General features: G+C 43.1%; 1 protein-coding gene across 1 annotated transcript in view; it reads right to left on the bottom strand.

Annotated features, from left to right (window-relative positions):
• The window catches only part of ATP9A (ATPase phospholipid transporting 9A (putative)), a 1,385,006-nt gene that overhangs the window by 951,233 nt on the left and 410,783 nt on the right, over positions 1-22,990 (bottom strand). The window contains exon 5 of the mRNA XM_069651153.1: positions 21,648-21,706. Within this exon, the coding sequence (XP_069507254.1) occupies positions 21,648-21,706 (59 nt within the window). The remainder of the gene's footprint in view (positions 1-21,647; positions 21,707-22,990) is intronic.

Below are 22,990 nucleotides of genomic sequence, written 5' to 3'. Positions count from 1 at the left end.
AGAGAGGCAGAGCTCCTCCCTAGTGATGAGGTCCAACCAGACCGAAACACGTGTCTAGGGATGCTGTTGGTACTCTTGTTCAGAGGGGAATTGCCTAGCATTTCGGTGCTGAACTGCGCCAGGGCAGGACAAAGACTGATATGTTTGGGATATTTCTTCTCTGTGAAAGATAGTGAGCTAAAGACTCTGGGTAAGTCTCTCGTAACCAGGACTAATGTCTGGCAGAGAGACTCCCAGGACCCCCCCTTGTCAATTTGCATAGTATCCCAGAGGGCCTTGGGCTGGACAACAGAGACTAAAATACTGCCCAGGACATTGTCAGAGCATTCACCGGTGTTACTGTCTATGGTTATCCCTGAGGGTGCCCCACAAAGGTCGCTCTGGTGCTTCAAGGCAGCTGCTTTGACAGACCCATTATACAAAACCAGCCTGTCACAGCATGTCACAGCATGTCACTGAATTCTTTGAGAACAATGATGGTTCTGTCACCAGACAGGCAGTTTTATAGCAGGCATTCAAGGCCTATATCAGGGGTATTGCCATGTCCACAGAGTTCTGAGAAATACAGAGGGAACTGGGGAGAAGAGAGGAAGCAATAGCCAATCTTCAAGCGCAATATGCGACCGTCCCGACAGCGCAGATGGCAGCTGACATCAAAACACAGCTAGACGTATTCCGGGCAGCAGCAGACAGGGAACTGCACTACTTCAATAGGCCAGCGGCTGCACAGAGATACGGGGAACCAGAAAGGCCGGGTAAACTGTTAGTGCAGATGGTACGCAGGGAAGAGGGGAACACAGGTATCCCATGTATAACCAGGAGAGACAGAGTTGTGGTTACGAAACAGGAAGAAATCAGTGCGGTCTTCTACGACTTTTACGCTAAATTATACTCCCACCAAAGTACAGCCACGGACAGTGAAATAGGCAGTTATCTAGCTAAGATTCCCACTACCCTCCTGTCTGGGGAAACCAGGGACACCCTGGATTCTCCTCTGACATTGCATGAGATAAAGGAAGCCATAAAGGCCCTCCCCGGTGGGAAAGCACCCAGCTCGGACGGTCTGGGTGTGAAATTTTATAAGGAGTTCATAGAGGTATTAGCTCCCAGTCTCCACTCAATGTGGACTGAAGCGTTGGAAAGAGGCAGGTTGCCGGACACAACACGCGAGGCGGTCATAACCCTGCTACTCAAGCCAGGGAAACCACCGAGGACTATGGCTCATATCGCCCACTGTCCCTCGTAAACACGGACGCAAAGATATTTGCGAAGATACTGGCCACCCGACTGAACACCCCAATGCTGCATATGGTGCACAAAGACCAAATGGGATTTGTACAAGTCAGATCCACAGCGTCTAACATTCGACGGTGCTATAACATACTAGCAAAGATCCCAAAATATACCAAAGGGGTCGCAATAGCTTTAGATATGCAAAAAGCAGTTGACAGCATATATTGGCCCTTTTTATTCAGAGTCCTAAGCAACTACAGGTTTGGGCCAAACTTTATAAAGTGGGTCTGTATACTTTACACACAACCGAATGCAAGGGTATTTGTTAATGGAACACTATCACCAATCTTAGAATGAGCCGGGGGTACAAGACAAGGCTGCCCACTGTCCCCACTACTCTTCGCATTAGTGATTGAGCCACTGGCTGACTTACTGAGGGCATGACACAGTCGAGGTGGGATAACGCTAGCAGGGTGAGGAGAGCTTATAACCCTATATGTGGGTGATATAATGCTGTACGTGAGGGACCCTGAGAGATACCTGCTAAAGTTACTAAGAGCTGTATGAGAATTTGGGGAGTACTCAGGTCTAAGATTAAACACTGCTAAATTTGAGATATTTCCGCTAACAGGTGCGACTAAAAGACCAGTGGAGCTGCATAGATTCAAATGGGCGCCCCAAAGGGTGAAATATCTGGGTGTGGAAATAACGCGCACAGTACAACTAGTGCGCACCCTCAACTACGGTGAACTTGTAGACACACACTGCGCTACACTAACCTGCTGGAATCATTTCCCGATCTTGCTTATGGGCCGCCTAGCATTGATTAAAGTGATTATACTCCCCAAATTATTTTACCTCAATGTTCATATGGGAAGGACAGGCAAGGGCGAGCTGGAAACGGCTAACAAGGCCATACGAGCAGGGGGGACTGGCTGCCCCCGACTTTGAACTGTACTTTCTCTCGGCGCAGGCTTATTATGCCGTGGTTTGGGCAGAGGGGGGTCCCGCTGCATCACATATGACACTGGAGACACAGGGGAAGGAGCTGGCAGAGGGGAAGACAAGGAATGACAATCATGAACCCTTCACTGGTTACGTGCCATGTGTGGACCAGGTTAACTGGCCACCCCACAAACACTGTGTTGTATAACCCAGGCATGACTATATGGAGTGCATCCTACCTGCGCCCAACGCAAGATATGAAACTGGCCACGCACCGGAGGGACAAGGGCATAAATCACTTTAGGGACCTATTTCTCAAGAATCAATTTATTGGCTGGGATGTTATAAAAGCAATTGTACCTCAGACTGCGTTCTGCAATAGCAAATATGTGGGAAGGTTTCCCTGTGAAGCCCCAGTCACACCCAAGCTTGGGGTATGTACTCTCTCCTAGCACAGTAAAGCAATCAGCATCTACACTTTATATCTACACTTTACAAAAGCTGTCAACCAGGGAAGTTCAGGCCCCAGATGTTAAAGGAGAGTGGGAAAAAGACCTGGGAATCACTCTTACAGACGCGCACTGGTCACAATTATGCAGATTAACGAAAAATAGTAACTCCAGGTACCGTCTAATTCATTATAAAATACTGAATAGAATCCATCTCACCCCAACTCGACTCAAGAACACGTATGCTACAGCGACGGGAAAGTGCCTGAGATGTAGGAGCGGACAGGCAGGCATATTTCACATGTTGTGGTCTTGTAGAATACTTGCTAAGTACTGGGCTGATGTGTGCAAAGCACTGGACGAAATGTCGGACCAGCCTATAAACTGGGACCCAGGGTCATGTGTGTTGGGCCTTGTGTGTAGAATGAGCCCTATCTGGTGCAGACTTTTAAATCTAGGCCTGCTCTTAGCAAAGCTTGCGGTACTGCTACGTTGGAAGAGCATGGAACCTCCTGGGATGGAAGAATGGGTGAGTGATGTGATATGACTTGGGCGAATGACAACGAGGAATTATACTCTAGCCTATTACTGATGACATGCCGCCCAAAAGATATCTGTGTCGGATTCATACAATACCTAACAGATAAAAGCATAAGCGAGGACAAACAAGAAGAAGTGTTATAATGTATGCATGATAAACACCAACTATGCACACCTGTGTATAAATGTAACAATAAGTAATACAACTGAAAGCAATGTAATGTGGAAAATCTGTGCAAGTAAAATAAAAGTTATAAAAAATAAAATAAAATGTACATGATTTTCACTGATTTAAAGAAAATGCCCAAAAAGCCTCTGCAGAATTGATACTCACACAACAAGCTAATGATCAATGTGACCAAGAGCTCAAACAGTTCAATAAATCTGAGTGACAAGAAACAGTCTAATAGAGGCAATACAAAATGAACTGAAAGTGTGAAGGGGAAGCCCAACAATGCTTAGAGAGAGAACCTTTAAATACTAATGACATTCATAGGCAGTATCTAGTGACACAAAGTAAAGGCCAAAAAAACAAATCAAGCTGCTTCTATATATGGCTAACTGGATGACATTGTGAATATAAAAACGCAACTAAAAGAGTAAACAGACAAATGCAAAACTTATCATGAAGGAGGTTGACTTGCATGCTAAATTTGATCAGCTATATGATATAAAGATCATAGAGAAACAAAGGAGTCATTTAGCGCAGGAGAAAGACACAGCAGCTCAGGAAATACATCAGCTCACCTTACAATTGGGACAGGCCCAAACAAAGGGTGATCAAAGTAAGGGGACTGCTCAAGAGTTGATATAAAGTATAGAAGAAAATATAACATTGAAATAGACTTCAGAGACCTTAAAGAAAGATCTTGATGATGCAGTGAAACTGATTAAAAGCCTGAAGAAAGATTTAGCTAGATGGCAAACTATCAGCCAAGAGTCAGTGGAAGTAACACATATTTATCAAAAAGATAAATATAATTGCAAAAAGAGTATAAAATATGAAAGAAAAATTGGCTTTTAAAACTAGAGCATTTGACACTAGCCAGGCTAGTCTGAATGAATCTCGGGAACAGCTAGTCACACTAAACAGCAGGTGATAATTGAAATGGATAATATTGCTTAGGTTGAAGCAAGAAATCAAAGATACTCAGTTGAGTTCAGAAAAGCTATCTAAAACTCAGAGATTGATAATGTTTCATCCAAGAAGGACGATCACCCCCAATTCCTGGAAGATCATCCCCAATTCTTGAGACTACCTCTCCATTGTCCAGATCTTTCCAGAGTCACGCAAGTGGTGCTGGCGCAACCAGCTATAGTCAGGATGTATGGGTTACCGGACACACCATCTACTCTTTCCAAACTCTGCAAGCAACAGAGGAAGGTCTGATTTCCCAGACAGGCGCAGAGGAACAAGGAGAAATTCAGGTGAGAGGAGAGGGCAATGGCACAGTTGGCATGCCAGGAGAGGAATTGCGAGCACACAAAAACTGAGAATTAGCCAATCAATGTAGGCAAATAAATGAGTTAAGGGAACACAAATTACAGCATTCTACAGAAAGAGCATTAAGCCCATTTGACTGCCATTGATAAACAGAAAATGCAATCTGGAAAGTGCATTTTAAAAGCCCCTATGTATGTCATGGATTATGGGGATACCCCAGAACCTAAAGTAGATGGAAGAACACTGATTCTGAGTGACAATATAATGGAATACCCTACTGACCAACGGAAAGAGAAAACCGAGAACAGAGAATCCCTTCTACAGTACATATAGGAAACTTCACAGTTCTTGTGGCAAGAGGGGCAAATATGCAAACAGGAAGGAAGACTAAAGTAGTAGCTCCGACTCTGTTGAGGGTAGCTGGACTCAAGCGAAGGGATATAGGAAAGCAAAAGCAAATACAGTCTGTGAAAGACCCAATCAAGCAGATTAAGTTCATAAAAAGCTTTATGGCCCCTTACCAAAAAAATGCAAAATATTCTGCTTATTCAGGCTAACATTCAGGTAGCTTTGGTGAAGAGTACTCCTCAGTTGGACTTCAAGAGAGGGGCCGGGGCAAAGACTTATTCCTCCGCCGTTAAGGATCCTAACAGATAGAGAAGGCCCCCTATCCAGAGCCAGCCGACTAGTCAAAATACTGAACCCACAAAATAAGACTTGCATTAGTCCCTTATATTTAGGATGAAAACCTATAACTAGCCATCCTTCCCCTCCACCGACTCCTACTCCTCATAGTCCCCCTCCTCCTCTTCGATAACAGATTCCAGTATCAATGTTAGCAGAGATTCAACAATGCATACAACAAAAGTTCTCAGAATTGCCAGAACTAATCCCTTAGACTTGATGGTTACACCCTTCTATGGAAGGACAGAGATATGACCAAAGATCACCAAGTAGTCAGAGAGAGGAGAAAGATGCTCCCAACTTGAGCGACAGGTCGAGCAGTTGACAGAGAGCATTGGCCAAATATTGAGGTCCCAACAAGAAAATCGTGACCCTAATTCTCATAGAAATCATGGCCAGAATGAATAGACAGGACAGGGTGACCAATGATAAGAGGAAAGAAATGTGTCCAGTTTAACATTCATAAGGAGAAGAGGATAGGGGATAGGTGATAGAAAAAATATTCCAGGCCTTAAAGGAAGCGTCCTTTACCTCAGACAAAAATACCCCAGAGTTTGCTAGAAATATTGGAAAAGGCCAAAGGTGAACCCTCTTTATTCCTTAAAATAAAACCAGAGAAAAATATGAATTGAAATTTAGTGAGAAGAATGTAACAATTACATTTGAAAAAGTGGAAAACTGACTGATGAACCCAGACTTTCTTCCTCGCAAACTGAGGGTGCGGCCCAAGGTCAAGTTTATGAAATTCCAAATATCCACCAAATGCAGTCCGAACTATCCACTAACATTTTCCCTGTACATTGAAGATGAAAGGTTTTGCATCCTGTACAAGCTCAAGGAAACTGCTGCTTGTTGGGTTTCGGATACAGGGTCCCTGGTTACCTTCATACCTCAAGAATACTAGAATCTCTGAACAAAGAAAGAGGGAAAAGTCACTGTATTACACTCAAACCTCTCCTTGGAGTATTGCTCAGTTTTGATGAAAAGGAGATCCCAGATGGGGTTACTGAAAAGGAAATAAAAAAAGGGCAACCTAGACTCACCTATCCGTTTATAGTTGTGGTTCCTCCGGGCACATCTGTTTTACTTGGAAAAGATATACTTCGGAGGCTCTCGAATCTGAATAAACCAGGTCCTCTGGACCCAAACCGACTGCTCGATCAAACTTACCTGAAGTTCCAATTATATTAGTTTGAATGGCACCTGTCAATTGATTGTAAAACACCCTAAAAAAGTGAAGATTCACTTCTAGAACACTGAAGGCCCAGACATCACTATTATTTCTGTAAAAGAATAAAACGATAGTGAAGGGACTCCACACAAAACCCCAGAGAATAAATCTTCCTCCAATAACGAGTGGTTCTCCATTTTGGAGGGAAATACCCTGAAATTCTAACCACGACAGACATCCACAGAGGAACAAGGTCAAACGGGGGATAATTTAGGAATCACAATCAGCACTTTACCTCCACCACAAAGGAAAGGAGAGCTCATGTTCTTCCTAAATAATAACTAATAACTTAATGAAGGCAAGGAACCACTTATCTCCAAGGTTTAACTCAGAAAGAAGCTTCATCAGTGAAAGATGACTTTGGAAATTACAGAAGTATTAGAAAATTAACTTATTTAATGTAACAGAGAAATGGGAATCTGGACCTGCGATCGATTCAAAACATACGATTACCGGCAGGAGTATGCCGGGCACCAACACTGGAAACAAAAAGATAAATCCTAATTTTTGAGTCATGAGAGATGTCACTCCTAATTTTTATATTGATAATGACATATTTCTTCGATTTGCAACTTATTTGGATTTTATGAATAATAAAGTTTGGACTTCAAAGAATTAGAAAAAGCATTTATGTCAGCTCATTGAATGCTTTATGTGCCGCAGTTCAAATTAAAGAAGAATCCACTATTCCAGGAAATACTTGACAATACATGTTAACAATAAAGCTCAGAAAGGGACAGATCTTGTTTAAAAAAGAAGCGTTTATTATCTTAAATCATATTCTTATGCAACAGGTCCTGTCTCTAACTCCCTGTGCCCTTATGGAGTGGAGGATATTACCTGTGACATTCTGGAATATTAAATGTTAGTCTAAATCACTAGCTAAGGAATCAATCACCATGTAGACTCCATAAGTAAAGATCCCTCTACGCAACTGGAAGATACCTCAGGAATAGGCACTCAAAATATTTCCAGGACACCACCAGATGGTTGAAGAACAGATCAGTATGGCTGATGATGTGAGACAGAAGAGCAAAAAACAAAAATTCTATGCCTTTAGGCACAAGACCCTTCATTATACAACCATACCTGCGCCCATGAAATCACTTAGAGATTAGAAAGAACTGGGAATATCGTGGAATTAGTTGACCAATCCATGGTAACTTCAATAACCCAGTACTAGGGGTACTCAAACCCAATGGACACTCTGCGCAGACATAACGGAATTGAATAATAGGGTACACGTGTCACAGTGGCCACCTGCCTTATATAGATCAGGGCATTGCACAGATCGAGGGTTCTAAAGCATATATAGCCCTCGATTTGACTAAAGGGTACTGGACTGTCTCAGTACTCCATGAGCACCTCTACAAACCTGCCTTTACGTATGGGGGCAACAATAAGCATGGACCGTAATTCCCTTTGGGTATATTATTAGTGGGAACAAGTTCAATATATTCCTACATGCCTGACATTGCTTAGAAGGTACTCTTTATAGGCCAAAGTCAAACTGGAGAAGATCATCATTAAGAGATCTGCCATGTATTGACAACTAAAAAATGTAGGTGCACAATTATCACTTCAGAAAGCACAATGGTGCAGAACTAAAGTTAACTTTCTAGGCCATGAAATCTCAGCTGAGTGTCTCAATCCTGAGAAAAAGAAGGTTGAGCATCTATTGAAATTGAAGAACCCAACAAATCTATGTGAATTACAAAGTTTCTAGGGAATAACTACAGCCATAAATGCGTAGGGAATTACACAGAGATAACTCAATCCATGGTCCATCTTTTGAAGGCACGGTTGGGTGGGAGTGGAGGGACTATTGTGAAACAACTGAAAAGAAGTCTATCCCAAGCTCCATGCTCGAGTTATCACATCAAAAATAAGGAATGTTCCTGCAAAAGAGATTTTCCGACACATGTTGAACCGTGGTCTTAATATCAGAAACATGACCAGGTTAATAAAGTGATCTCTTACACAAACAAGACTTCATCATCCATTGAGGTCAGATTTAATGAGTACCAGAAATCACATCTGACATTGGTATCAGTGTTTAGAAACTACTGTCTTTTGATTCAAGGAGAACACAATAGTTGAAACCTCCCACTAGCCTCTACAGCATGTGCAAAAAGTGCACAAAAGTGCATCACCAGCCACTCGCTAGGGATATTTGACTATGCCCAATTAAGAAATGGGTTGCTGTGTGTATGTAAATATTTGAGGTGGCAAGTGATTTTGTATGGCTGGCTAGTGGCTTGCAACTTGAAATTCTGCCCACTGCAGTGTGACTGTAAGAGAACCGGGAATGTTTCCAACTCAAGGGTTACTTCCTGGATTTGTTCAATGCAAGGTTACCCTGCAGAAATCAGATATGGTCAAAATAAAGAGTCCTGTGCCACAACGATTAGCTAACCTACATGATTGTGTCCAAGATAACTGTGTGGAGGATGAAGAAATCGGAACAACCATAAATGTGGAGGAATATCTAGCTCTTTCAAAAGATGTATGATGAAAATACATGTCAGGGAATGCCCATAGTTTGTGTGAATGGAGGTTGCTACCATTATAAGAAAATGAAGAGAAGGAACTAGTGGCTGGTGTTAGTAATACGTGGGTAAATGACATCTTTGAACCTGTAGCCGGTTATAACATGTGTACGTGTAGTAGTAGCAGTCAGGTGGCGGTATTGGTGGCCATATATCAAGCTGTCCTTACTGTTGTAAATCACCAACTCCAGGAAGTAGTGATTGCTAAGATTGATTTCTGAAATCAAACCTGGTGGACAGATTGTAGGAAGCCACCCTAGTTACCATGAATAGGAAGATTTAGAGTTTAGCCAAATCCAAAGCCAATCCATGTAGTGTGGAGAGCAGGCAAGGCTTCATCTCCGAAGTATGAGAGCATGCCCAGGGGCCACAATGGGTTCGCACAGAATAAAATACAATACTTCAGCTTAGAGAGTCAGCTATAAAAAATACAGTTAATTATGTAGGCAATTAAGAACACACCAAGAAATAAAACTAGCAGGAGTAATATCACACAAAACCACATGACACAAATATATACATTCACCAGTAGGTTCACTTACAATACATCACTCAAAAACTAACCGGGTGAGAATAAGTACTCGGATTTAAGTAAAATGATTAGAACAAGTCACAAGCACAATTCCCTTTACTTAAGAAGTCAGCCCTAAGATGTATGGGCCTAGTGCCGAAAAGTCACAGGTTCCAATACAAGCTTTCTCCAGGGAAGGCATTCCCCATGGGGATGCAATGGGCTTGTGGTGGTAATTTGAAAACTGTTTAAAACTATTTCAAAGTTCAATAACAATATGTCAGAAGTTAGACAAGTTCTCCTCTCTTTTCAAGACACAAGGCTAACCCAGGGGAAGGATACTTGGTCCAGGTTAGATGACCAAATTTAAGTAAGAGGGAGAGCTAGGAGACAAAAGGGATTTGCACCTAATGTTATCCTATGGAGGACAGGGGGGGACAAGCACATGTATGCTTTCTTACCCCCCTCCGCCCTGAACTCATATTTTTCCAGGAGTCACGATGGAGCGTCTGGAAGTCGCTGGGAGTACGGTCTTCTGTCCTTTGTTCGGGTGAGAGGCGTCCAGTGGTTTCAGGTTTGAATGCTTCTTCTGCACAGGTACAAATGCAAGCCAAGTTGATTAAGAAATCCAGACGTTAGCGATGGAGACCTCTTCAGTACAATTCACGCATGGAAGAAGGGGAGTCCCAGCTACTATCTCTGTTATCAGGTAACGGCAGGCATCCTTCAAGCCATGGTAAAAGAAGCAGCTTCATGACAGGTTCCCTTGATGCTAGGAAGCTGAAATTATGTGCAAAGGCAATTTATGACAGAAACTGGCAACCACCAAAGTTCCAGGCTTGAATGCAGAATGATGGCAATTCTGGGGAGATAGCCCACAAGGAAGCTCGTCAGTCCACCGGACAGTCCAGGGACACTTCTGAAGGCTATTTGGGCATGGAAGCTCAAGAGGACGTTGATACTAGTTGGTCCCACTTGTCCAAGGGTCGAAGCACCGGTGAGGGTCTTCTAAGATCAGGCAGAGGAGCACGTCTTCACAGAACCAATCAATGGTGAGGATGCTGTTCCACTGCAGAAGTCGTCTATAGGTTTTCAATGGGCTGCTCTTCTTCGAAGGATTCTTTGCTCCAATGTAGAGCTGAAGAATGGCTGCAGGAGGAGTCCTGTTATCCAAAACTGGAGCTGGTTGCAAGTCCAAGGCCACCATCGAAATGGATCTGCACCATTCAAACTGCCAGTAGTTTGCCAATCAGGGGCAACTACTGGTTTCACATCCACTCCAGCAGAAGACTTTCTGGCACCAAGGATGTGGACTGGGACTAAACAGTCCCCAGGCCCCTTCCAATGGCACACACGAAGACTCATAAGCCCATGAAAGCAGCAGCTTTCCTGGGCAAGAGCATGTCCTTGTATGCGATTTCCTGACCTGAGAAGGCAGGGAGAAGGCCCAACTACAATATGGCCACAGAACAAGCAAACATCTTATAAGACCATTTTAGGGCACAAGCCAAGTTTAGTAGCCATGCACAGTAAAGGCGAATGTGCATAAGAAAAAATAAAGTAAAAACGGTAGCTTGTCTTTAGACAGTTATAAAGGTAACCAAAAATACCAAATATTAAAAGCTAGGGAGATACAAAAGTATGCCCATTACACTGCACTGTAAGGTGTTGAGTGCACTGTAAAAATACAAGAATTCAAAAGAGAAATGTTTCTCAATAATGAAAGTCTGACTGACTAGTAACTTTCCTCATCACAAATGAGAAAATACAAGGGAAGTCTTGTAGGAATCCCACAGATGCGTGTGCTGGATTCTGGACCCAGTTGGGACTTGTGATTACCATTAGTTCTGATGGCTTTGAGTTCTACCCTGCTTTTGCTACTAAGATGTCCCTTTTTGAACTCACTACTGGCAGAAAAATGGTCTTGCCTCAACATGTTTTTACCGAACACAGGAACAGACATTGATTAAAGCCTCTACCACTCATAATTATGTGGAAAACATGCAAAGGCAGCTCCAACATGCTTATGTGCATGCTCAGGGATACCTGGAGACATTTCCGGTTAGTGCAAAGACCTAGTACGATCTGAAGACATGCAAAAAAAATAACAAGCATTTACCTCTATATTTTCAAGCTAAGGAGTGAAAATGCCTTCCCAGTCATCAATTACTGACTATAGGATCAAAATTCCAAAAGGGACAATACAGGAATGTTGTGTCCATGTGACCCAGCTGAAAACCCGCCATTCACAGAATGCTCTCAGATTAAGGAATCAGTTCTTTCTCCTATTGAGATGATTTCTAAAAAAGGAAAAAGTGTAAAATGGTAGAAATGTTTGGATGAAATAATGCATGTTTTGGGTAATATTTAAAAATAAACAGAAGTATATAGAATTTATTGGAAAAATTAGGAGATGGAGAAATAAGGGAGAATGTGAAATATAAAACCCCATTATTAAGTCTTTCTACCCCACTCTATAGTTCTGTAACAAAGTATTCCTTTCAGCCTACCAGATGGAAGGAGGAGGACTGGAAAATGGGGGTCAACTGCATGCCCCAATGAAGGAAAAGGAGGCGAGAGCCAACACGAAAAAGGAAATGATGGTGTCATGGGTTGAGTATACCGGACCAGACCGAGTGAGGAGGAAACGACTGATCTCTTTGGTCCAGGGCAAGGGGTGAATTTCAGAGGAGAAATGAAGGTAAAGTAAAACTGCCTGGGAATACAGTGAGAGGTGCTGAAAAGTTGGACTGTTTCTTCAAGTGTCCCACGCATGATTCAACTGAACCCAACACAAGACATGGAGACTGTTTCAAGTTAAAGTGAGAGTTCATGATTTCCGCCTCTTACTCGCTACCATAATAAGGGTGTGCCTGCGGGATGCAAGCAGGTAATCACCTGGGCATCTGAGAGATAGAACTCGACAAACAGAAAAAGTGCCACAATCTAGAATCATCCTAAAGATCTTGGAGTACTTTATACCCCAAGACTGGACTTTTACCAAAGAGCGGGAGATATAAAAAGCACCAGTTGAATAGGTGACCCTATCTCTAAAAGTGCAAAGATGCTCAAATGTTTAAGGAATATGATTCAGCTAACTCGAGAACACACCTGGTGTCCCAAGAAATAAACTCAAAAGTGAGAGGATGAGGATGATTTATTTTTTGATTTGATAGGAAGCTGCTAAGCTTTCAAATACCAGACAAGGAATACAAAATGCATATGTGAGTCTCTGAAATATTTGCTTTAAAGTATTGTGTTCTGCATTAGGCTTAAATGGCACTGTTGTATTAAACAGGCCCACAGCACTGACTCCAGTAACTTACATTTCAACTCTGAGCAAACTCCCTCCTACCTTTGAGAAGTGATCTTGAACAACTATGAAAAACAAACTATAAAAAGTGTACTAAGGAAATGCCTTGCAGTGGGGGTGGCGAAATTATTATCTGATTATCAGGTTTTAGGGCTGGCTTGACATGAAATTCAAAGAAGCATCCATGTATTAGTTTGAAACATTCGACCTGTCCTTTAGCAGACCCCGCCATATTGTCAGATGTATGTGCATTAAACCTCATCAAAGCCTTTTGAAAGGTTCTATCCATCATTGTCAGAAACCACTTATGAAGGCTGGTTTAGTTGTGCTGTTACACTGATGCCCCAAAGTGGACAAACGCAACTTTTCAGTTAGGCACATGCCCATGTCAAATTAAATGAACAACCATGTTTTACCATTAACATCAAATACGAAAAGGAAATATTATTTTGTTTGGAAGATTCAGCTCCTCTCCTATCTGACACCAAATTAGACTAGTCTATGATTTTTAATAATAATGATACAATGATTAATATTAATTAGAATTATATCCGAATATGCCATATGACCAAATCACATGTCTGCGCCTGCATCTCGGAGCATAGATCACATTTATCTTGGCCTCACTGATTTAGCATATTGCTCGTGAGAGTTACAAGACAAAACACATTTGCTGACAAAAACATATAGCGGTATTGGCCCCAAAACTTTTTCTCAACACAAGCTTAGAAATCATAACCATCCAAAGAAGACTGATGGGTGAATCCTGTAGGGGTGCCTGATTAGGGAAAAATTCTATGAAGTTATGAAGCATCATAATACCCAGGTGGAGAATATTTTGATTATAAAATAGGCTGCAGATAGATAGGAAGGGGATGATTGTTATGGATGGATGGATTGATTGATGAGAGACGCCAACTGGAGAGCCCTAAATCCATAGAGGCTGCAGAAAGGACGATTCCTATTCTAAACAAACAAGTCCATTCCCTATGGGAACCTGTGCAAATCTGCAGGAGGGCCTTGCTGATTGAGGGATTCCAAACTGAAATGTTCCAGGTTGTTTTCAAAAATTTGAAGCACCACTTGAAGTGAATATATAAAACCCAGTGCCAATTCAAGTAGCCTTTTAGTTCTTTCCATACGAATTCCCTCGAGTGGGTAGACTGGGAGAAAAAAGTGACGCTAGTTCCCATTAGACACAGAAGCATTGCAAAATGCACTGTGTTCTTCAATTAAACTAAGCACAAAGTGAGATTTCATTTAAACAAAACCAATTGCATTTTACAGTGTGCTGTGCAGTGTAAAACTAATAGCACTTCTGTGCAATCCAAGTGATGCTTTGTTTCTATAAAACGAAGTCTATTTAAAAGGAGCCCAGGCGTTTCTACAGGCATAGTTGATGATTCAGGCTATGAATCAATCATGACGTTCCACAGCCTGGCAGTGAATAATTGATACCTTAATGCCAGTGGAAGCCAAATCAAACAATATTTGTGTATTAAATGTAGCTTAGAGGAGGAATTTCTAGTCCCAGAAAAATAGTGAAAGTGTAAACCCAAGGCAACCCCTTATTCTGAAACGGCACAAGGGAACCTCATTTGTGAAGTGAAAGCGTAGGGGGGTTTATATTTGTTCAATACATTTTAAAACATTACTTCGCTAATCCAAAAACATGCAGACGTCTAAACAAGAATAGTATTAACTGCAGACACATGTAGTTGCCCACAGCACCACATTTATATGAGAAGTAGGAAATGAGAGCCCTGCAACAATTCTCTGGTTCTATAAATAGTTGGTGTTATTGGGGTGTTCTTTGATTCATTTGCAAATGTGATTTTATATGTAGTGTGGATATGTTTTTGGGAAGTCAAGGAATTTTATATATTGACCGTAGAAGTGTAACTAGAATGTCTAATGTTATTCACATTCTAACATATTGTAGGGCGTCAGTCGCCACCCCAGTTTTAAGGTCATAGCTTTGAGTCACAGAAAATCCAAAAATTCAACTGCCAATAACTTTTGACTTGCATGACAGATTTGGATGACATTTTCCAAACAAAATGTCACGGGCCTCCCACAGACTGAAAATTTGGCCTACTCCCATTCATTTTCCCTATGTGAAAAAGTCCACATTTAGTTAAGACGAAGTGCAAAAACTGGTAGACTGATTTCGAACAAATTAGAAACAACTTGTGTACAAAGCTTCGACTTAATTTCCAGGACCGCTTTGGGGTCAATACATCCAGTAGTTTAAAAAATATTTGATGAGAAGGGGGTGCCCCTGCTTCCAGAAACACCAACTATATCGCCTATGGTGCTTTGCAGCAGATAGGCCTATTACCGTGTAATACAGGGGTAATAAGAAAATGAAAAGTGCTCAAAACGCAATTTGGAGGAGGAAAAAGGATGCAACTGCACAGCTAGAGGTGGGGAGGGGGAAGAGAATAACATGTGAAATTGGAGAGTTGGCGGTAGTCTGGCTAGCCAGTTACAGTTTGAACGTTTTTGGATTAGCGGGGGAATCTCACAAGATTCCTGCGGCTACAACGGGAGACACGCTCAGAAAAGAAAATGCAGCACACAAACAAAATAGGGAAATGAACCTATTGATGCTATATGTAAAGTGGCCATGGGTGAAGGCTGTGGCTAGTGGGCCCCAAAGAAACCTATTAGTGCAACATGCACAGTGGCCATGGCTAGTAAGCCCCAAAGAAACGTATTGGTGCAACATGTACAGTGGCCATGGCTAGTGGGCCCCAAGGAATCTTATTGGTGCAACAAGTACAGTGGCCAAGGCTAAGGCCATGGCTAGTGGGCCCAAAAGAAACTACGGTATAACAAACCCTTGAAATTCTTTGAAAAAACTTTAGTTAAGAGAAAGAGTTAAGGTGATCAGATTTAACTCAACAAAACTCGCATTTGAAGCAAGTCCACCTTAACTTTGCGCCCCTTGTTGCGTAGCATATGACCGTAAAGATGACATCACAGAGGACATCACACATGATATCACTGGTGTGATTCATTAGATTTTGAAATATGACAACTCTCCTTTGTTGCATCCCATATATGAACACATTTCATACTTACACAGTACATTTGAGTCTGCACTTATTTCATTACTTATAACAAACGATATACAATTTTAACTACATACAGGCATTATTACAAAGAATAGTATGTACGCATATATGTACTTTGTAAGAAAATCTGTTATAGTTTAATACAAATTCATAATTTCTTTTCAAAAGAATTACTAAGAATATTAGCAATACAATTGCTATTGGTATAATTAAATACCCACTTTCTAAACATTTTTTTTTATAAATTAAATTATGTGGTATAAGTAACAGATTGTTTGGTATATTAGTCAAACTTCGAATGCGTGGATTCTAAACTAGCACATTTTCTTTTATATGAGATTTATTTTTATAAACTTTGCCATCTAGAAACAAATGTGTTCATGTAATGTTATTATAGTAAGGAGAATTAAAAATGTAAGTGTGAACATTGACTATGTTTATAACACTTACTATTAAACATGATTCAACGTCTATCTATTCTTTTTTTTTTTACTACTACATCAACTGATTATATTATCCTTGAAATACCTGAAATAGATTTCACTGGATCGGGTACTTTCCCTGAAATGAAGTATTGTAATTGCTTACTAATATATAACTTTCAAACCATTTGTATTATGTTACTTTTTTTATTTTACATTTTAGAAGTTCATAAGTAGTACAAATGAACGTTCCACACATAATCATGTTTACTTATTGTGTATTTAAATTGCGCCTATACACAATGTTTTTCAAGGCGCAACAAGACAAGAAGGTAGAGGAACAGGGAGGACAAAAACAAAAACGATCCTGCTAGGCCTTGTGATAGTCGGATTGGGCAAATGCAGTACAGAGAAGTGCAGTTGATGGGAGTGCTGGTCAGGGCTGAGGGCCCGTGAGAAAAGCGAATGCCAGGGGAGACCAGGTGGACAGAACCAGGGGAAAGCAGATAGTGCAGGGGAAGGAAGCTCCACGAGCTAAGTGTGAGGTAAGGGACAAGGGTACAGACCGAACCAGGTTAGTGCAGGGGGAGGGGCCCGAAAGGGCAAGTGCATGTGAGGAGGCTCGGGGGAGCAGACAAGATCAAGTGCAGGAGTAGACTGGATTGGGGGGCTTGTTGACCTGTAAGACTCTGAAGGAAGCAGGCAGCCAGTCTGTCAGGAAAGGTGGTGGGATCAGGGAAAGACGGGTCAGGTGCTGCAGGACCTGAGGTGGCAGCATTGAGTGTTGGGAACAACATTACCCAGCAGGACTGGAGCCCAGCATACACGCGCTTGTACAGCTGGGCATAATTAGGAAGTTATCAGCCACCGCCCGCACGTGCCATGTGCAGATTATTGAGAGTCGGCACGGGCGGACGCAACGTTTGCAGAAGATAGCGGGAGCACTGGTGATGCAGTGGCGAGAGACACGGAGCAGGGAGCAGCGACTCAGGCCACGCGGCGGTGACTTGGGAGACCTGCCATGCCATCACTCTGCTACTTCTCTTCACGTCCAGGCAGTCCTGCAGGGCTCCCGGACCAAAAGCTAAATAAAACTCTCCCTGCCCTGTTCATGGTCGCTTCACCTGTTGTTTAACTATTTGTTCCTTGCTGACACTATGGGGCCGATTCACAGAGATTTTTCAATGGGATTGCGCCATTACAAAAGGCATCTATGAATCAGGCCAAATGTCGGTTTTCTCTAAAAACACATTTAGGAAATAACTGTTTGATCTGGTTGCTTGAGAACTGAAACAAGCGGTTACATTGGCCGTTCTATATTTGCCATCCTCCGTACAACTAAGGAATCATTGTGAGGATGCCATGGCTAAAGTTCACAAGGAGAGCAAGAGTACTGCATCATTTTGGTCGTGTGTGAAGTTCAACACTTGCACACTGAGGGGGAAAAAGACTGTACTATCAGTTGGGTTGTTAACATGCTGTTACATATGTATGTATGTGTCTACGCACGCAACGCTTTGCCTGTTTCGGCCATGAGTCACGAGTATTGATATGCAGAGAACCCCTTGTTTGTTTCATGCTGCTTGCTAAGCTTTTATGTTGTTCACTTCGCACCCCCGCGTTTCATTCTGCTTGTTTGTTGCATATCAAGTAGGGATACTGGAGATAAGTAGAGTGAGTAATGTCTGGTAGTGTCTCGATCTCGGTAGGGTTCAGGATTACAGACAGGGGTCAGGTTAGGTCAGGTTGAAGATAGACATTGTAAGTAATTTAATGTATGTATGTTCCTTTTCTACACACGCCCTTACCTATCCAATTCAATTCAATTTCCCTCACCCTCATTCCGGTTTCCCTAAACTACCCCTTCCTATCCCCAACCTCTCCCTAATCCCTCTCCCCCCCCCACCGCATTGGTTGCCACGTGGTCCCCTGTGATTCCAAACATCAGTCATGGTGGGAGGGTCAATCCCATTCGGCTTCTGTGGTTCGGGAGAGAGTGTCGATACTCCCTCCCCTTGTGGTATTGACACAGTCAAGAAGCAGACAGAGACATCAGCAGGGGAGAGGGAAAGAGGAAGATAAAAAGGAAGGTCTTGAGAAGCATCTAGAACTTGAGGCGATCCGGCTCAAGTCTGAGAGTGGCAGGGAGGCAATCCCATAGGGAGGCACCAGCGGAGGAGAGAGACCTAACCGCCACTCTCTGCTTGGAAAAAGTCTGATCTGCACAGAGCTAGATAACCAAAGGGCGCTAGCAGGGAGTTATTTAGGGAGAGAGATTTGGATGCAAAGGGGTCCCAGGCCCCAGAAAGCCTTGTGGATGAAGCAGAGGGTCTTGAACTTGATCCCCGCAGCAGCTGGGAGTCAGAGGAGAGATTTGAGAGCTGAAGAGATGCAGTCACTGGACCCGAGGCCCCGGATAAGTCTCACAGTCATATTCTGGATTAGTTAAAAGGGGTGAAGGGCGGAATTAGGAAGATGAAGGGAGAGGCTGTTGCAGTAGTCCAGCCTGGAGAAGACAGAGCTCTGAAGACATTGAGTTTCTGGTGGAAGTTGAAGAAAGGGAGAATGCCTTTGAGGAGGTGCAGCTGAAAGCAGGTCTTCTTGGCAAGGTCTGATGTGAGAAGAGAAGGAGAGACAGGAGTTGAAGATGACACCATTAGTCCTCTCCAGAGTGTTGGAGGGAAAGAGGGACCAGGGGTCCCAATGAGAAGGATCTCAGTTTTACTAGCATTAAGGTGGCGATCATTAGCATTGCACCATGACTGAATAGCAGAAAGGCAGTCAGGAATGAGAGAGGAAGAGGAGGAAGCAGAGGAGAGGAGCTTGAAGGAGAGCTGCATGTCATCTGCATAACACTGGAAGTTAGGAGAGAAGGTGGAAATCAAAAGGGCTAGAGGGGCCAGGTAGATGCTGAAAAGCCAAGGTGAGAGGATAGAGCGCTGAGGGAATCCGCAGGTGGAGAGTGAGATGGTGGAGAGAAAGGGGCCCAGTGGAGTCTGGGAAGTTCTTTCCGAAAGCAAGGAGGTCAACCAGTCCAGAGTCAGGAACGTGATGCCAAGGGTATCACTGAGCTGATTTATCAGGGTGGCCTCATTGACCGCATCAAAGACAGAGGAAAGGCCAAGAAGGATGAGAATGGAGGGAGAGCTGGAAGATTAGAGAGCAGGTCTTCACAGGTGTTCAGGAGAGCAGATTCCATGCCTCTGGCAGCTCTGAAGCCAGACCGGTGGTCATGGAGACAACCAACAGATTCAGTGTGGCGGATAAGCTGGGAGACGGTTAGCTTCTCCAAGAGTTTGCCCAGGAAGGGGGAAATGGAGGTAGGGCAGGAGTTTGCTGGACAGGAAGGGTCGGCAGAAGGCTTTTTGAGGAGAGGATGCACAAGGGACTGCTTGAGGAGTTAGGGGAAGGATCCAGTGGCAGAGGAGTGATGCCAGAAATCGGCCAATGATGGAGCAAGGCAGACAATATTGTCCTTGATAGTTCTGGAGGAGCAGGGGAGCACCTGTTTGGATGAGACTTTCATAGAGCAGACCTGTCTAGAAACCTCATCAGATGTTATGGGAGAAAAAGAGGCGGGTAGGAAGGGAGGGACGAGGGGGGCAGGGGAGGCCTGAGAGCAGGTGAGGGAGAAGGGTGAGGGGTAGAGGTGAGTGAGGACAAGATGGCCTGAGTTTTAGAAATGAAATGAGAGGCCAGAGAAGCACAGAGTGCAAGGGAAGGCAGAGGAGAAGTGGAGACAGCAGTAGGGTTGGCGAGTTCCTTCAAGATTTTGAAAAGTTCAGTCATGTTGTTAGTGGCCACAGAGATGAAGGCTTGGATATAGGCCCTCTTCTTCGAAAAGATGGAGAGTCTTTATTGCCTTTGGAGCAGACTGCAAAGTCTCTGTCAGAGGATGTGCTTGAAGCCTGCCACTTCCGCTCAACCGCTCTGCATTTGCATTTCAGAGTGGTCAGGTCAGAGCCATACCAGGAGTTGCACTTGGAGGCAGGTTTCATGCGGATCCTCATGGCAGGGGAAAGAATATCCAGAGTGTGTGTTGGAGATGGAGAGTTGAAGGTTAGTAAGGGTTGTGTCAGATTGCGAGTCAGTGGCAGGAGTAGGAATACAGGGGGGAATGAAGCTGGCAGCAAAAGCGGCAACTGACACTCGCTTCATATGTCAAATGATGGAGAAGGAGGTTGGCAGTGCGGACGGGGCCTTAGCCGGGGGACCTATCAGGTCCAGGTGCGAGGGCAAGAGAGAATGATTAGACCAGGAGAGAGGAGTAATGAGGGGGGTTGGAGATGGGGATGTCTGTAGAGATGAGAGCATGCAAGGTATGTCCGGCTGAGTGTGTTGGCCCAGAGGGGAGAATGGAGAGGGAAAGTGTCGCAAAGTTTGCGGAAGAGCCCAGAGGCCGCATCAGGGGAGTCGATACATGTATGATACTTGTGTATGACTGTATTGTTCCATGTCATGTTGTTGTTATTGTTAAGTTCAATAAATTAAAATATGTATCAAAAGTGGGCAACCCAAATATTCCAACTTATATAAAACAGTAATGTCATTTATGCCGTCATTATTGGTCTCATCAATGATGTGTGTATGATGCCATTAGCGACGGCATCCGTGATCTCATGTTTGTTGTAATAAGCAATGTCATCAATGATGCTATCATGTGGTTTTACGCTGTGCTGTAGGGGGCGCAAAGTTGAGATGGATTTACGTGCTGAATTTCAAGCGGCCAGTGATTGTTCAGCATTGTGGTGGCCTCCACTGCATAAAGCTAGAGACCACCATGGTCTTGATTTAACCTTTAATTACCTATTTAAATACATTTGAGTTTTGAGAACACTGCCTGCTTATTGCCCAGAATTGTGGGGTGGGTTGTATATTAGAGGTGAGGGGAGCATTATATTGGTGATGAACACCTAATGCAGAATTAAAATGAATTACAATATAGCCAACAACTTGTATCAATGCGTTCAGGCCAGTGAGCACATTATGGAAAGGAGGACAGACTAACCCTGCCCACGCCACCAATAATAGTTTATCATTTCACGTTGGCCATGATGCAGTAGCAATTCCGAGATGCAATGTATTCTGATGTACCTTTTCACATAAATGCAAAACCTTTTACCCACCCCACCTCTCAACAAGACCTCCATGATTTGCTGAGGGCATAGCATGACATATCTGAAAAGCACTATGCTTATCAAGCTAACTTTGAAAATAACATAAAAATCAACAGGTGTGGTACTAACCTTTTCAATAAGAATTAGGTCTCCTACTTGAATGTTAGCGCTCTTCACCTTTGCGGTACCTGCAAAAAGGAACATTTCAGAATGAGCACATCTTTATTGGCAAACCCCCAATCTAAATATTCTAAGAACAAGTTACACGCTGTTCAATCTGATGAGCTAGAAACAGGGTGAAATGTCATGTCCCTGCAGTCACACAATTCATGTTCTCACTATTTGCAGTACATATTCATGCCTAGTTCTGAACTTGACAAGGGAGGCTTTTTACTGGACAGGCATGGATCTGAGAGCCATTACTGTGTAGCCATCACATAGGTCAAGGTTTCTTTTGAACTATTAGTGTACAGGTTTTGCATGTGGCACATGACTAGCAAAGTATGGTAGGATCAGTGGGTTGTGCAATGACAAACCCAGTAAGACATGCCCCAAGTCATATTGCCAGGAAAACAACTGCCACACACCAAACTCCATCCTCATCACTGCATTGGCAAGGAACCATTGTAAATCACGTGGACATTAACATATCTGCAATGATGAAAGGTTAAGAGGCATCTAACTTCATAGGCCCATGCTGAAGACGGCCATCTGTGTAAAAATAGTAATAATTCAAAATCAAAATGCAAAGTGTTAAAATCTGACTTTAGGAGGCTCGTAAAAAAACAGAACATTGAAATACCCGGAGACTCATGAAAGAATGCATTTGGGGGTAGAAACTGCCGATGTAGAGAAAGGTAATGAACCTCTCATCGGGATTGGTTCTGATTTTTCCAATATCTCTTTATGTATTGCGATTAAATTCCCTCCCTGATTCTAGGGATGGGCAAGGTGATGATGTCCAGGAACAGGTGCCACATGAGCCAATGGATGTTGGCCTTGGGGCAGAATGGGAAATATTCCAAAGTCGCCATTACATAGGTCCCTGTAACATGGTCGGGAACAATCACAGTGTCACACCATCACACGGTCATAATTTCTCCTCCCAACTAGCCCACTAGAGCAGTGGGTTTGCAGGACCCAAAGTGAATTAAGTCCACACAATATTGCCAGTTCAATACTTTTCAAACGCTGAGAGTTCAGAGCAGGAAGACAAGTTTAATAGGCAGTGTTCCCCAGCAAGTGATTCTCAGTTTGGGAATACAATGTTACCATTTCCTTGCATTTCCAGCAAACCAATGAAATCTAAAGGCTTACCCAGTGTATATACTGCTTTAAGTCACAACACTGGAAACCTAAAAAAGAAACGTATAGCATAGGCAGCATACGTAAGGGTGAGGGAAAAAGGATTAAGAACCAAGATGGTACACAGGCCGATTACTGGATCAACCCAGCTTCTTGAGCCCAAAGCA

This window comes from Ambystoma mexicanum, chromosome 3p, assembly GCF_040938575.1.
Source record: "Ambystoma mexicanum isolate Mex_15411 chromosome 3p, UKY_AmexF1_1, whole genome shotgun sequence".
In the NCBI taxonomy this organism is placed as follows: domain Eukaryota; kingdom Metazoa; phylum Chordata; class Amphibia; order Caudata; family Ambystomatidae; genus Ambystoma; species Ambystoma mexicanum.
Note: the sequence above shows the minus strand (reverse complement) of the source record. Positions and strands in the feature narration are given on the sequence as shown.